Source organism: Heptranchias perlo, chromosome 6 (assembly GCF_035084215.1).
Source record: "Heptranchias perlo isolate sHepPer1 chromosome 6, sHepPer1.hap1, whole genome shotgun sequence".
Taxonomy (NCBI): Eukaryota; Metazoa; Chordata; class Chondrichthyes; order Hexanchiformes; family Hexanchidae; genus Heptranchias; species Heptranchias perlo.
The window spans coordinates 41,294,690-41,312,197 of record NC_090330.1 but is presented as its reverse complement, the minus strand read 5'-3'; the positions used below and the strand labels follow the sequence as shown (position 1 = coordinate 41,312,197).

The following is a 17,508-nucleotide window of genomic DNA, read 5'->3' as shown; positions in this document are numbered from 1 at the left end:
ACACACATAAAACACAGGTGCAGATCCCATCCTTATGTTTACACACTGATGAGTTATGTTAAAACATTGAATAAAGGTTGCGCATTACTAAATCCCACAGCCTCCAATCTGCACACCAGACCTCACCAAGCTGCCGATCTGAGTTTGTACCAGGCCTGCGAGAGCGCATGCACCAAGGTTCTCTGCTGATGCACTAGAGACCTTGGGTGCAAGAGGTGGACAGAAGGAGGGACATCCTATATCCACAGTTGGGGGGGGGGGGCAGGGGGCAAGAGGCCCTCCAGACATGTACTCAAAAGACAATGGGAGGCAGCAGGTGACGTAGTCAATGCCAGATGCACAGCATCATGAACATGGATGCAGTGCAAGAAGAAGTTCAATGCTTTGACATGAGTGGGCAAGGTGAGTGAGGTCAACTGTCAAGTGGCGTCTCCTACCAACTGCACCACGCATTACACCACCCATCACCCACATACCAACAAACTCTTTCCATCAGTACTCAACTCTTCCCATTAGATGCTTCCTCCCGCCCTTACACATTGCCACTGTTTCAAGCCACCCACCCACAACTCACAGGCCACACAAACTGGCGGTTATTCAACCATGACAGGCACATCACCCAGGCACATGCCTCGCTTTCTTGCAGGAGGTGGCGCATATCAAGAGGCAGCAAGTGGCAGTGGCATTTAGCCCCTCGAGCCTATTCCACCATTCAGTGAGATCATGGTGGACCTGTGACCTAACTCCATATGCCCACCTTAATACCCTTGGTTCACAGAAATCTATCAATCTCAGATTTAACATTTACAAGTGAGCTAGCATCAACTGCCATCTGTAGAAGAGCGTTCCAAACGTCTCCCACCTTTTGCGTGTAGAAGCATTTCTTAACTTCACTCCTGCACGTCCTGGCTCTAAATGTTAGGCTATGTCCCCGCGTCCTAGTATTGAAGTCTAGGAGACCTCCAAAAATGATTACAAATGTCTCGGCAGCAGAGGCAATAATCCAGCTACTAACCTGTAAATCCTGCATGGTCCCTTTAAATAGTGCCGGTGGGGAGCCCTCTAGGCACTCTAAGACATGTTCAGATGGTCGGGGTTAAGACTGCGCGTTGAGTTGAGCTTTAAGTCCCAAAATGGTGTCTATCACTTTAAATCAGCATTGCACATTGATTGAAGCCATTTTCTCCCTACTTTAGATGATTCCAGCGTTTCTTATCTGCGCCTGCGCAAACTCCTATACCAAGGTGGCGTCTGGCGCATGTTATGCAGGAAACGTGCATGCGCATCCAAGACGCCATCTTGGATGTCGGAGAGGCTGTGTAGCGCCAAAACAACGGGCGCTACATGGCCCAATTTAGCGCCCACTGTATTTACCCACAAACCCTTCAGGGCTTTTGTGTATAAATAGGTTAAACAAACGCAGAGAAGGGGCACATACCACACTACCACTATCACACTGCCAATCGGTCCTTTAACTACATTTTGATACACTTTTTAAATGTGAAACTTCATTCTCATACTCTCTTTAAAGCTGGAATCATGGTTGATGCTGTCAGAATCAGTAAAACTCCTCCAGGTGTGTGACAGTCAAGATCACATTATTTAAAATCAAGCTTCAGATTGGCTAAATTCCATTTTAAAACTGTTTCTTAAGCTAGTCAGTTGAAGGTTATTAATGTTTAATCTGATTAGATCAGAAAAACAGCAGGTCAAACTCTGATGCAATGTTGGGTGTCAGGAAATGGAATCGCACTAGATGAGTTTTCTGATTGTGGTGCTAATCCACTTTGTTCCTTCCTTTCTCATTTTCTTTGTACTTCCCCAACTCTTTCTGGCTGATTGTGATCTTTTTCCTCCAAAGGAGTCAAAAATCGTGACTGTTATCCAATATAATCAATTTTGTTTTAAGATCAATTTGAGTTTTAAGTTATCTTTTGATGAATCAAAGTTTATTTTCTTGCAAAGAGAAAAGCCTTACTTCGTAAGCAGTAAATAAACTACACAGATTAAAACAGATGTCATTCAGACCAGTTGGTCCCAGGTTTAACCTACAATGTGTGCTGAGTTAGCTAATTTCAACCAGTGCATGGTAGGAGTTTTACTTTTGGCCTCAGCAGCCCTGAGTTGTGCAGGTGAATATCGGTCAGAGTTCCTGCTTTTCATGGCTATTCTGAAAGTATGTAGTGTATATGTGTGTCGGATAAGGACAAGGTGGAGCTTGGCCACAATGTCTCTCTCAGTCAAAAGGCCTGCTGACACTCACTAACAAGGTTCACACGTGAGTAATAGCCACTTCAGTGAAATACTGGAATGTGATCCGCAACATGGAACTGTAGCTCAGGTAAGGAGTCATTGCCATCACGAGTAAGGGAGCAGAGAAAATTGGCAAGAAAAATAAAATGCCACCTTAAAATTGAATAGTTAATAAAAAGTTCATTTTTTAAAAATGTAACATTTAGTATTAAAAATAGTGGGGAAATGAGGTTGAAACTGGGGTTGAATAAAAAAAAACTAACATAGTAAATGATTATTTCCTGGAAATATTCAACATAGAAGACACTAGTGGTGTGCCAGCCAGCATAGGAAGTTCTACAACTAAATTTAATGGCTGGTATCACTTATTGAGGCTTAAAGATTCCCAAACTATAAATCCCTGAGGATCAATAATATATACCAGAGTGCTCCCACTGGATTGAAAACAAACCAACATGGTACCAATTTTCAAGAAAGGCCATAAAAACAAAGTTGGACAACTACAAATCTACTAGGCTTGCAAAATAATGGAACTGATCATTAGGAATAACATTAAGGATTGCCTATATGCCAACATGGTTTCAGAAGGGGCAAATCCTGCCTGATTGACCTCTTTAACTTTTTGAGGAAGTAATATCCCAAGTGGATATTTCAAAGCCGTATGATATACCTAGACTTTCAGAAAGCCTTTGATAAAGTTTCACATGAAAGGCTGCTACACAAGTTTAATGCAGTGGGTGCCCTAGGTGAATCTTGGAGGTGATAAGAAATTAACAAAGAGAGGAAGCTGCAGGTCCTAGTTAAGGGAGTGATATTGGGCTAGGGAAATGTACTAAGTGGAATGTACCAGAGATTGGAGCCTAGAGATTCTAATCTACATAACTGATCTGGATTCAGAAATGCAAAGTATTTGCTCATATTTGCAGATGATACTAAACTGGGATGGGGGGAGGCATTCGAGTCTGGTGAAGCAGCTAAGGAATTACAGCTAAAATTCAAATTAAGTGCATGTTCTTACAAATTAGGGAAAAAATGAGGACATACTTAATGAGTGTTGTAAACTCAGCTAGGAAAGAGGCTGAAAGATCTGGGAGTAGACTCAACACTGGCCATATCAGTCATTGCAGATAAGCAATTAACAGCCAACAGAATGCTGAGTTACAGTGACAAATCAATAGAGGATATATTTGAGGCCATAATGTTGAATCAGAATGCTCTGGTCAGGATGAACCTTGGATACTGTGTTCAGTTAAGGTCAGTGAAGCACAAGGAATTTTACAAGTCCTAAAAGCATTGCAAAGAAGGGACAAGAGGCTTATTCCTGTATCAGAGACCTGAGTTATGAGAAAATATTAGTGATACTTGGATTCTTCAGCCTTGGACGGATCTTCTAGAGGTATACAAGATACTATAAAAGGTTCATCCTGGTACTATTTCAAGTTGAGCCATGACTGCAGGAGAAGGAGGCATAGGTTCAAACTGGTAAAAGGCAAGTTCAGGACTGAAGGCAAGTTCAGGACTGGTGTCAAGGAACACTTCTTCACACAAAGAGTGATTAATACTAGAATGGTTTTCCAAGTAGGATAGTGAATGCAAAAATTCTGGAACCACTGAATAAGCAGTTAGACACTATGATGAGAGATCGTAGGTTTCTAATGGAAGGATCTTGGATGAGCCAAATGGTCATAATATGCAGCTCTTGCGGATTACAGTGCTTAAGTAACATGGGGGCAGAACATACTGAAAAAAAAGTTGCATCAATGGTTGCAAAATATGCCAACCATCTACGTTTTTGCGGACATAACGTTTTGGACCACTATTTGCGTTAGTGCTTCTAAATTAGCATGGAGCCAACCCCATGTAAACTTCTGGTTCCCATCGTTGGTGCAGCCACTTCATTAGTCACTGCAATCCTATTTTAATGTGCGTGCTCTCAGCAGGACAGGACTTGAATCAGGGCAGGAGAGGTGGCTGAAATTCATAAAGTCACAAATGAGTTAAAATGTCTAGCTTGCAAAACGATCCACACGGTAGTACTGGATATTTTTCAGCATTGTTGAATGCGAGGACGAGGAACTTAAATGTAATACTTGGGGGCCAGGGAGCCATTGTAGGTCAGTGAAGACTGAGGTGATGAGTGGACACGACTTAGTGTAGTACAGGATATAAGTGGCTTGATTTTGTACAAATTGGAGCTTGTGGATGATGAGGCCAGAAAGAAGAGTATTGGAATAATCTAGAGGTGACAAAAGCATGAATAAGGGTTTCAACAGCAGAAAGGCTAAAGTGAGGACGGAGGTAGGAAATGTTGCGCAGGTGGAAATAGGGTGCAAGTAGTTGGTCTCATAGAAGAGATGAGCAAATAGAGAAGATGGGGCAAACTGCAGTGATGGAGGATCAAGGCTAGAGTGGGTGGGGGACAGCAGAAGGTCAGAAGCAGGGGAGAGAAAGAGGACGTAGTGATTGGCAGAGGCATCTGCACAGATGGTCTCAATCTCAGAAATGGAGAAATCTATGAATTCTGCACTGAGAGTGGAGAGGATGGTTAGCTCTGAAGAAAAGGAGTTATGGAGTTGTCCTTTCCCTCAAGGATGATCCAGGAGTTGTGGCTCGTTTTGGCTAAAGAGAGGGGCACAATAATACTTGATGTGATCTAGCCAAATATTATGATGATTGACTAGACCAGATGTGTGCCAGGTGCACTCAAGTTTACAGTCCACTGATTTGGAGGAAGAAAAATGGAGACTATACCAGAGGGAATGGCAGGAGTGCGAGATGGTGAGTGATTTGGAGAGAATTTGGGCATCAAAATCAGAGAGGGGACATTTAAGCAGATCCCTAGCGGCAAAATTTTTTTGGTTCGATGGTAAGAGTAGTGGGACTGCAGGGGAGAAAGGTGATCTCGGGGTGATCTTATAGAAGTCTATAAAATAATGAGGGGCATAGATAAGGTCGATAGTCAAAATCTTTTCCCAAAGGTAGGGGAGTCTATAATGAGGGGGCATAGATTTAAGGTGAGAGGGGAGAGATACAAAAGGGTCCAGAGGGGCAATTTTTTCACTCAAAGGGTGGTGAGTGTCTGGAACAAGCTGCCAGAGGCAGTAGTAGAGGCGGGTACAATTTTGTCTTTTAAAAGCATTTGGACAGTTACATGGGTAAGATGGGTATAGAGGGATATGGGCCGAGTGCAGGCAATTGGGACTAGCTTAGTGGTATAAACTGGGCGACATGGACATGTTGGGCCGAAGGGCCTGTTTCCATGTTGTAAACTTCTATGATTCTATGGTTATATGGTAAAAGAGATGAGGAAGTGGTCTGCAATATCCGATTAGTGATCAAGACATTGAGGGCAGAGAGGCCACAAGAAATGGCACGGTTGAGATTGTGGCTGTTAGTAGGGCTTGCGGAGTTTATGTGATGGGTGAGATTAAACGGGAATAGGAGGGCAGAAAAGTCAGAGGAAAGGAGGGTAGTAAATTTAGGTGTAGGTTAATGTCATGAAGGATGAAGAGATGCTCAGTGCAGAGGCTGAGAGGAGAATAGGAGGGACATCTTGGTGAAAAAGTTAGCATGGGCTTGGGAGGGTGATACACAAAAAGAATTTGAATAAGAGGCAGGAGGAATGGAACAGGGTGAGCTAGAGTTAGGGAAATTTGTAAAAATGTTTAACAAATTTGTTTATCTGTTCTGGTATTAAGGGTTGAGCAAGCATATCAAAAAAATTCCCTTAGTTGCAATTTATTGACTAATTACATTCTTCATATTAAAGAAAAAAGACTTGCATTTATATAGCACCTTTCACATCCTCAGAACGTCCCAAAGCGCTTTGCTGCCAATGAAGTGCTTTTGAAGTGTAGTCTTTGACCAAGCTTTTGGTCACCTGGCCTAATATCTCCTTATGTGGCTCGGTGTCAAATTTTGTTTGATAATGTTCCTGTGAAGTGCCTTGGGATGTTTTACTACTTTAAAATTGCTATGTAAATGCAAGTTATTGTTGTTGTTGCAGTCACTGTTGTAATGTAGGAAATATGTACACGAATATGTAATTTGAGTTAACATGTTTATTTCTATTTCAGTAATGTCATGATATAAACATAAGCTCACTCTTATTTACATTATTACATCATTTTTTAACTATGGATTACTATCCAATATTTGGAACCAACAGTCAGTTGGAAATTTCATTTTTCATGCAACATATCTACATTTAAGGCAGCCTTTTGAGTTGTCTGCTTTTTCAACAGTGCTTCAGCTTTTCTGAAGCTGTCTGTCAGTTTTTAAAAAAAATTTCCAGGTTTGCATGTACTTCATATGGTTGCGTGGAGGCATAATCTGCAAACCACCAATTTACTGTACAAAGAATCATTATTCATTGCTTAAGACTGCCATTTTCTATATATACAACTTGCATTTATATAGCGCCTTTAACATAGTAAAACGTCCCAAGGCGCTTCACAGGAGCGATAAGGAGATATTAGGAGGTGACCAAAAGCTTGGTCAAAGAGGTAGCTTTTAAGGAGTGTCTTAAAGGAGGAGAGTGAGGTAGAGAGGTGGAGAAGTTTAGGGAGGGAATTCCAGATCTTAGGGCCTAGGCAACTGAAGGCACGGCCGCCAATGGTGGAACGATTAAAATCGGGGATGCGCAAGAGACAAGAATTAGAGGAGGGTTGTAGGGCTGGAGGAAGTTACAGAGATAGGGAGGGGCGAGGCCATGGAGAGATTTGTAAACAAGGATGAGAATTTTAAAATCGAGGCATTCTCGGACCGGGATCCAATGTAAGTCAGCGAGCACAGGGGTGATGGGTGAATGGGACTTGGTGCAAGTTAGGATACAGGCAGCAGAGTTTTGGATGAGCTCAAGTTTATGGAAGGTGGAAGATGGGAGGCAAGCATTGGAATAGTCAAGTCTAGAGGTAACAAAGGCATGGATGAGGGTTTCAGCAGCAGATGAGCTGAGGCGGGGCGGAGACGGGCAATGTAATGGAGGTGGAAGTAGGCGGTCTTAGTGACGGAGTGGATACATGGTCGGAAGCTCATCTCAGAATTAAACAGGACACCAAGGTTGCGAACGGTCTGGTTCAGCCTCAGACAGTGGCCAGGGAGAGGGACAGAGTCAGTGGCTAGGGAACGGAGTTTGTGGCAGGGACGGAAGACAATGGCTTCGGTCTTCCCAATATTTAGTTCTTAACATCCAAAATATTCCAGTTAGTGTGTTCAGAAATATAATTAACTTTTTATTAAATATATAATCTGACATTGTATACCATCCATTATTGTATTCCCAAATACTACTCTGTTAATCATTCATCTTCAAGTCAGTTTAACCAATATAATAAACTGCAACTTTTCCCAATATATATCTGCAACACACGGTACTTGCTCCTTGCCGTTCCCCGTCTCTATAACCCCTTGTGCATGTATTAGTGATTTAGCTCATTACTACCCCGCCCCCCAGTGTTTGTTGGTGCGCATATTCACATGAATTTGCCAATCGCAGTTTCTCGGCTTCTCCCGCATTCATACATACACTCAGTGAGCGGTGCAAGTCAGCCAGCCTGGGAACGACAGAGTGAGTGATTGACAGATTGTAGGTCCGAGCGCGAGCTCCAGCCTGCAGCATCGCCATTGCTCCGGCCCATCGCCCACTCCACTCGCTGCAGCAACAGCTGGGGGCACCAAACGCTGAAATACTCTTTCGCTTCAGCGGGTAATGTTCGCCGTCGCAGGAATGACCGGAAGGTAAAAAAAAAACCCCAATTGAAAAAAAACACCTTTCATTCTGTCTCGATGTATTTTCACATTTGCCCTGAGGTTATCTTTTCTTTAAGATCTGAGCGCATCCAGGCTGCATCCGACCCGCGAACATTAGTGCTGGGCGCGACTCGATGACTCATTTTAGTGCTTTTTGTTCGTTTTTTGTACTTTCGTTCTCTTCATTCTTAAAAAAAAAGACGAAAGGAATGAAAACTCCTTCTGTTTAATATCAAACTACAAATTATATTGCCGATAGCTGCTAGTCGAAACTTTAAGTTAATTTTAGTAAATCTGTCAACTCTGTAGTCTCGGGATTACTAAAAGTTGGCCTTAGCTGCTGAATTTAGGCTCACCCCACCCTAAAATACCAGATTAGTCGTATTAACTATTTAAAAAAAAACTACAAACAATATCAAATTCTGTAACTTGAGGCCTAAACTGGTACTGCCCTCGAGTACAATGAACATTGGCGAGAGATACACGGTTATTTTCTATACCGAAGTACAGACGTAAACGAGGAAGTAAATTCAGTAACGGGATGGATGGGGGGAGGAGAAGAGAGAGAGAGAGCAGTGTGGAAATGTCAGCACAAGGGAAAAAAGTACACGATGGAGCCAAAAAGTTACTCATCGAGTTACTAGCAGTGTAGTCATGGTGAAGACTCTGGAATTAAAAATTCATGTCTATATAAGTATTATCATTTTCATTTCCGGCTAAAATTTGGGATATGCCCCGTTTTGAGTTGTTGCTTCTTGAAGTACTTTCTTTCCTTTTCAGAAATAGTTTAACAGTAAGTAGATGGTTTTTTGGAAGGGGATAGGTTTTTTTCTAATGGAACATTTATTTTTAAAAGTTAACCTTAGTCTGGATGTGGCCATGTGAAGGAAGATTTCTAATTTTCTTTTTAAAATTCTTTTTTAAACTTTCAACAATGTCGTGTATGATTTGCACAGCATGACTTACAACTGCAACAACAAAACTTAAAAACAAATTAAAGTAAAACAATTTAATCATTGTCAGAAACATTTTTATTTTGAATTCAGTTTCAACAACAACTTATTTATAAAGCGCCTTTAGCATAGTGAAACGTCCCCAAGAGCTTCACAGGAACATAATCGGACAAAAAATTGACACCAAGCCAAAGGAGGAGACGTTAGGACAGGTGACCAAAAGCTTGGTCAAAAAGGTAGGTTTTAAGGAGCATCTTAAAGGAGGCGAGAGAGGCGGAGAGGTTTAGGGAGAGAATCCCAGAGCTTACGGTCGAGACGGCTGCCAATGAAGGAAGTGGGGGATGCACAAGAGTCCAGAGTTGGAGGAATGCAGAGTTCTCGGAGGGTCGTAGGGCTGAAAGAGGCTACAGAGATAGGGAAGAGCGAGGCCATGGAGGGATTTGAACACGAGGATGAGAATTTTTAAATCGAGGCATTGGTGGACCAGGAGCCAATGTAGGTTAGTGAGCACAGGGTTGATGTGTGAATGGGACTTGGTGCGAGTTAGGATACGAGCAGCAGAGTCTTGGATGAGCTTAAGTTTATGGAGGGTGGAAGATGGGAGGCCAACCAGGAGAGCATAGTCAAGGCTGGAAGTAACAAAAGCATTGATGAGGATTTCAGCGGCAGATGGGGTGAGGCAGGGTTGGAGACGAACAATATTACGGAGGTGGAAGTAGGCGGATAGCATATGGTGTTGGAAGCTCAGCTTGAGGTCAAATAGGATGCTGAGTTTCAATAACCTATAAAAATTAAAATTTTAAGAGCGATAACTCTTAAGCTGAATTTATATTGCACTTAGTGGGGTGCTAGGGCCATTAGCTGCTGACACTTAGGTCTTGGGAAGCCAATGGGAACCACAGGGGTAAACTTCCTGGAGTCGCTAACGATGGAAGACCTGTTTATAAAATAGTTGTTGCATCATCTGGGATAAATGTTTTTCAATCCATTTTCATTTGCAAACATTCTGATGCACTGGATTCAAAATTTTCACCATTAACATCTGTGTGTTTGGATGACTCTCCTACTGAGAACTGTAGGATCAAAGGTGTTAAGCACTGTGGAAGATTGCCTATTTTTGAATATCCCCCTCTGGAGCTAAACATGACCAGATTGTAGCAGTCTGCTTCTTTCCATTAACTGAATGAAGTTATGTGCCTTATTTGTCTTCATTTTTAACATGGTTTTTCTGTGCCCTTATTCCTCCCAAGAGCATTTTCCTAAGATCTTTAAGCAATTACAGAATTGTTCCACTAATCCACCCTGTCTCCAGTTCAGCTGGAGTGACCTATATGATGGTGAGTCTGTTGTGTCCATCACTGTGCCTGCTTGCTGAAAAATGGGATCAGGCTGCATTTAGAGATGGGGGAAACATGCAATTGCAGTTACTCAGCCAGCCCACATATAAAGTGCTAGTGGGTTAGCAAGAATGCTAACTCCATTTGCAATGTTTTACATTCTTATTCAGAAGGTTGTTGGTGAAATTATAAAACATAGAAGATAGTTGTTGAGAAAAATAAACTGTTGTGTGGCACCAGTTGCATAACTCTTGAATACCTACGTTAGGTATGGTGCAAGTGATTTATTTTTGTCAACCACCATTTCCCAATATGTATTCTGTTCAACAGTTGGCATGTAAATGTTAGTTCATTGCTATTTTCATGTATACTTAACATTTTGGTGTGGAGTGATGTATATGGTGAGTGCTTGCAAATTTTTCAGTTGTTTGAGGCTGGAGTTTGGAGGGGAGGTTGTGTTCTACTTGTAAATCAATGAAGAGACAACATTTTTCTTTGTGTCTTGATTTAACTTTCCATTTGATACTTCTAATAATGTAGGAATTTTTAACATAACATGAGGATTAATTTTTTATTGTAATTGAGAGTGCTAATGCTATTTTTCAATTGGAGTAGTGGCATTATAAGGCACCTCTTGATAATATAGGATATGGAGGCATTGGAGAAGGTGTAAAAAATGATTCACAATGATGATACCAGAACTGAGAGGTTATACCTATTAGGAATTTAATCCAGAAACTTAACTGGACCAGCCATATAAATACTGTGGCTACAAGAGCAGGTCAGAGGCTGGGTATTCTGCGGCGAGTGACTCACCTCCTGACTCCCCAAAGCCTTTCCACCAACTACAAGGCACAAGTCAGGAATGTGATGGAATACTCTCCACTTGCCTGGAGTGCAGCTCCAACAACACTCAAGAAGCTCGACACCATCCAGGACAAATCAGCCCGCTTGATTGGCACCCCATCCACCACCCTAAACATTCACTCCCTTCATCACCGGCGCACAGTGGCTGCAGTGTGTACCATCCGCAGGATGTACTGCAGCAACTTGCCAAGGCTTCTTCGACAGCACCTCCCAAACCCGTGACCTCTACCACCTAGAAGGACAAGAGCAGCAGGTACATGGGAACAACACCACCTGCACGTTCCCCTCAAGTCACACCATCCCGACTTGGAAATATATCGCCGTTCCTTCGTTGTTGCTGGGTCAAAATCCTGAAACTCCCTTCCTAACAGCACTGTGGGAGAACCTTCACCAGACAGACTGCAGCGGTTCAAGAAGGCGGCTCACCACCACCTTCTCAAGGGCAATTTAGGATGGGCAATAAATGCTGGCCTCGCCAGCGACGCCCACATCCCATGAATGAATTTTTTTTAAAAAAGGCTGAACATGATGCGGCTCTTTTCTCTAGAAAAGAGAAGACTGAGGGGTGACCTGATCGAGGTCTCTTAAGATAATGAACGGGTAGGTGTCGAGAAAATATTTCCACTTGAGGGGGTGTCCAAAACGAGAGGTCATCAATATAGTCACTAATAAATCCAATAGGGAATTCAGGAGAAACTACTTTGCCCAAAGAGTGGTAAGAATGTGGAACGTGCTACCATAAGGAGTAGTTGAGGCAAATAGCATAGGTGCATTTAAGGGGAAGCTAGATAGGCACGTCATGGAGAAATATTTGTATTTCCTCGTATCAGGCAGCATCCTAGTGAATATGTACTATACCCTCTCTATAGCTTCAACATCCTTCCTATAATGTGGAGCGCAAAACTACACAGAGTACTCCAACTGTGGTCTTACTAAGTTTTTTGAGAGATAATGGTAAATCTCTACACTTTTATATTCTGTATCTTTTCCCATAAAACCCAGTGTTCCATCTCGAGAAATTCGGATTTATATAGTCCCATCTTTTTTTTTTGTAGATAGACATAGAGATGATTCCAGCGTGTCACAATGTGATATAGAATGCTGTAAGCTCTAACTTGTTTATGTCACTCCATTTCAAACAAACAATTTGGGTGGGTCTTGGTGAAAATGGCAGTCAGAGCTGGTTTGGATGTACTCCATTTTTTTACATCGCTAGTCTGTGCATAGAACCTTGGAATTTTTACCACAAGGGGAGGTCGTTTGGCCCTTATTGTTTGTGCTGAATTTAGGCCCCTCTTGGGGCTGCTTTCTCCTATGGCAGAAGTCCAGGCTGTACACATGAGGCAACTACATTGTTGCCAGTGCTGTCAAATCCACACATAATGTAAATGGGCTTGATTCCTGAGCACCTACAAGTTCAGCACATTGCCAAAACTATTTCAACAGAAACGATTCTGTAATATAAGTGTGCTCAAAGAACCCATTCCACTCTCCCAGTCGCTATCATCTCTAGAACTCTGTCCCTTAAGTGCGTAAGTTTAAATGTAGCGGTAAGCATCACTTGCAGAAATAGGATTCTGGAGTGTACGGTAAGTTGTGGAAAAATTCTGACTTGCCAGTACAACTTTTAAAAATTGTCCTAATGCACTCTAACCTCTAGCATGAACTTTGAGACAAAAGTAATTGCTACCGTTGTCTGGCTGCACCCTGTTATCCACCAAACAGACAAAAAGGATGCTTTATTTTCTGTGAACAATTTTATAACACCAAGTTATAGTCCAACGATTTTATTTGAAATTTACAAGCTTTCGGAGGCTTCCTCCTTCCTCAGGTAAATGTCAGGAACTCCTCGAAGCCTACGCACTTATAAATCACAGAACAATACATGGTGATTACAGATAGTCTTTGCAACTGCCCGTTGCCAAGGCAATCACAGTGTTCAGACAGAGAGGCGTTACCTACAGAGCCCCCGAATATACAGTCAACAAAAAAAAACAAACAGAAAAAAAAAAGAGAGAGAGGCAGAAACATCCGGAAGGCAGAGAAAGCCAGCAAATGACCCGTTATATTAAAAACAGATAGCTTTTGTTTGCTGGTGGGCTTACGTGTAGCATGACATGAACCCAAGATCCCGTTTGAGGCCGTCCTCATGGGTGCAGAACTTGGCTATCAATCGGGACACTGTGATTGTATTGTTCTGTGATTTATAAATGCGTAGGCTTCGAGGAGTTCCTGACATTTACCTGAGGAAGGAGGAAGCCTCCGAAAGCTTGTAAATTTCAAATAAAATCGTTGGACTATAACTTGGTGTTGTAAAATTGTTTACAGTTGTCAACCCCAGTCCAGCACTGGCATCTCCACATCATTATTTTCTGTGGGGGAATAAAACATGATGCTGTGCTGCTTGGAGTGTTGATCTGCACAGGATACTGGTGGTAGTTGTCATTTTCTTCCCTCCCCATCTAAAATCATTAATTCCTTGCTGGGATACAGGAGCCAGGTTCCATCTGGTACCTCACTCAAGTTGTCATTATTCATGTGTGAACCTTACAGCAGGCTATCTTATTGTGGAGTCATTGCCAACCCCATGCTATACTGGCCCAATATGTGCAGTTCCAGCATTGGGTAACAATCTGGAATGGGAGGCCAACTGTTATACTCCTATTGGCATTCCAGCTGTGATTTGACAATTCAGCACAAACTGGGGATCAAAACTGGAACCCTACTGATTGTCATGGCTTGGCTACTCACTAGATAAACTTTGAGGTTAGTTTTTGGGGAAATTTTTTTTTATTGATCTAAGTATTTTAAAATAGGTAACTAATTTCTTGCTTTATTTCATAGTTACATAGTCTACAGCGCAGAAGCAGACCATTAGGCCCAACTTGTCTGTGCTGGCGTTGATGCTCCATACGAGCCTCCTCCCACCCCTCTTATCTAATCCTATCAGCATATCGTTCTATTCCTTTCCCCCTCGTGTTTATCTAGCTTCCCCTTAAATGCATCTATGCTATTTGCCTCAATGACTCCTTGTGGTAGAGTGTTCCACATTCTTACCACTCTGGGTAAACACATTACTCCTGAATTCCCTATTGGATTTATTAGTGACTGTCTTATATTTATGACCTCTAGTTTTGAACACCCTCACAAGTGGAAATATTTTCTCTGTGTACCCTATCAAACCCTTTCATTATCTTAAAGACCTCTAACAGGTCACCACTCAGTCTTCTCTTTTCTAGAGAAAAGAGCTCCAGCCTGTTCAGCCTTTCCTGGTAAGGATATCCTCTCAGTTCTGGTATCATCGTTTTGAATTGTTTTTGCACCTTCCCCCATATCCTTTTTATAATATGGTGACCAGAACAGTTCACAGTACTCCAAGTGTGGTTTAACCAAGGTTCTATACAAGTTGAACATAGCTTCTTTGCTTTTCAATTCTATCTTTCTAGAAATTGAAGATACAACTTGTGTAATCATTCATTCTAAAAAGAATTTGAGGAGCACTTTGTGTGCTTTCTTAAATTTTTCAGAATTTTAAGTGAACAATAACCTAATTGTCAGCAAGGCAATAAACAAGACATTTCCAGCATTCCATGATGGTGTCTGAACAGTGGCCATTATTGTGGTCCTACCATCACAAGTTCAGGGTTTGGTCCTGCCATTATGGTTCTTTGTGAACTTTTTGAGGAGCAAAACAGCATGGTATTAGTTTGTTGCGAAATGTAGCAATCATGATCTTGCTGGAGTCCATTAAAGTTATTATAAAGCAACTGCAGTGGAGATTGTGTGCTCAGCATTGCTTTGGGTTGGAAATGACATGTTGTACAGGGGATTTTCTTTGTGCTTTGTAATATTTGTATTTATGTAGTTCACATCGGCAGAAACTTGCATTCTATTCATGTCTCATTTACCCTTTATCTAAAATAAATTAACTTGTTCTTCAATGTTTTATTTTTCTGTGACTTATTTATGGAACCGTCTTTTGGGAAATTCAATTATGAATGATTCCAAAAAAATCCATAAAACAAATGCTGTAGTGTTAAGATTGTAATGAGATAAACAGTGATGGTGGTAACTGTTTTCCTGGTGTTGGAGGAGCAAAGAAAGACTTGGAAAAGCCACAGTTTCAGTAAGTCAATATTGTAACTGAGCGGGCAGTTAGAGAGGAATTGAGAACCTTCAAAGATGCTAACAGAACTGAAACCAAAGAGGAGTACAAAATTGTCAATGTACCAAATGATTTATTCCTCCAACTATTCACTAGGAACGGTATTACGAACATGCCTGTTTTAAATAAGTATAATGAAGATCGATGTCTTAGACAGGCTAAAAAGATTAGAAACAACAAAATCCCCAGGAATAGATGGCACTTAGGAGAACTCAGATGAAATGAGATGAGGTATTGGCAGCTATGAGGGAGTCATTGGACATAAGTGCAATTTCAATAGAGCGACAGAGCAGCTATAAACAACTGTAGACCATAGGAACAGGAGTAGGCCATTCAGCCCCTCGTGCCTGCTCCGCCATTTGATAAGATCATGGCTGATCTGTGATCTAACTCCATAGACCTGTCTTTAGCCCATATCCCTTAATACCTTTGATTGCCAAAAAGCTATCTCAGATTTAAAGTTAGCAATTGAGCTAGTATCAATTGCCGTTTGCGGAAGAGAGTTCCAAACTTCTACCACCCTTTGTGTGTAGAAATGTTTTCTAATCTCACTCCTGAAAGGTCTGGCTCTAATTTTTAGACTGTGCCCCCTACTCCCAGAATCTCCAACCAGCGGAAATAGTTTCTCTCTATCCACCCTATCTGTTCCCCTTAATATCTTATAAACTTCGATCAGATCACCCCTTAACCTTCGAAACTCCAGAAAATACAACCCCAATTAGCCTTACTTAAATAGCAGATACAATAATGGGGTTGATCATCAGGCATAAACTTGAATTATCTGTACAATAATCGAGTAAGAAGCAGAAGGGGGAAGATCCTACCTGACCACCCTCTTTTTTTGAGAAATTGACGTCTCAAGTGGACTTTGCAAAGCCCTATGACATGGTGCATCTAGATTTCCAAAAGGCATTTGACAAGGTTTTGCTTGATAGGCTATTGTTAAGCTCAAAGGAATAGAGATTCAAGATCAATTTCTTACCCATTTGCAAATTTTATTAAGATAGAAGGCAACAAGTAATCATTTGAGGAGTTCTGTCAGTGAGAGTATGTAGGCTGCTCCAGGGACCGGCATTAGGTCCCTTAACTTACACTAATGACTTGGATTTAAAAACTGAATGCAAATTAGTGAATTTGCAGATGATAGCCAATTAAGAGGAATAATAGAATAGAATCATACAGCACAGAAAGAGGCTATTTGACCCATTGTGCCTGTGCCGAGGGATAGTTGATTATGAAGAGGCAACTAGAGAATTACAAAATGAGCTGAGCAAAATTGAGGGCGACCTAGGGGTTTCACTAGAGTCTATGCTCAGTGTTGTCCAACCAGTGCAGAGCAGCAATCAACAAAACAAATGGAATATTGAACTATAAAGCCAAATCATTAGAGTACAAATCAGATGTTGTGCTCAAACTGCATGGTGCTCTGCTCAGACCACACCTCAAATACTGCATTCAGCTCTAGTTACCATAACACAGAGGAGACCTTCAAGCCTTGGAGGTAGTTCAGTGAAGATTGATCCCTAGAGGACAGTCCTGAGTATAAGCAGAGACAAGAAAAACTTGGGCTTTTCAGCATTAAATGGAGGTAATCTTAGAGGTATAGAAGATAAATGGTGTAGAAAAGGTAGATCTGGAAAATTACTCCAAGGGAACATGGGTTCAAACAAATAAAAGACAAATTTAGAACTGTCGTTGGGAAATTCTTCATAGAGTGAATAACCATGGAGTGAATATCCAGATAGAACAGTGGAGACAGAAACCCTGCAATCATTTAAACAATTGGAGGCCATGATGGGGGAAACATAGGGTCTCTCTGGCCTTCCTCATCTTATGATTTTGAGAAATCTAAGTGAAGGGCTACGGCTCATCACTTGGACAGAAGGTGGAAAAGAGAAGTGATGTATAGTTCGTGTTTTAAAAAAACTTGTAAATTGAAGGAGTTCAAAAATGTACCTTAATTAGCAAATTGTGATTCTCTGCATTTAGACATTGTAATAGTGGTGAATTTTGAAATGTTCTTGCTGTCCCTGCAGATGGACACAATTTGATGGGTCAAAATTTGCAATATAGTAAGCTTGACAATGGAATTGCAGATGCTGTTTACTGTGTCGTCATGCTAGCAAGGATATCAATAATGTCACATTAAAAAAAAGTGCTGCGTCCATATAAAGTAAATGCT

General features: G+C 41.5%; 1 protein-coding gene across 2 annotated transcripts in view; it reads left to right on the top strand.

Annotated features, from left to right (window-relative positions):
• Window positions 1-7,761: 7,761 nt before the first annotated feature.
• The window catches only part of LOC137322935 (LIM and senescent cell antigen-like-containing domain protein 1), a 134,960-nt gene continuing 125,213 nt past the window's right edge, over window positions 7,762-17,508 (top strand). Inside the window, exon 1 of one of the 2 annotated variants that reach the window (XM_067986176.1) lies at window positions 7,762-7,992. In XM_067986176.1, coding sequence (XP_067842277.1) covers window positions 7,964-7,992 — 29 coding nt within the window. In that variant the 5' untranslated portion in view covers window positions 7,762-7,963. The remainder of the gene's footprint in view (window positions 7,993-17,508) is intronic. The other variant, XM_067986179.1, reaches the window with a different exon arrangement.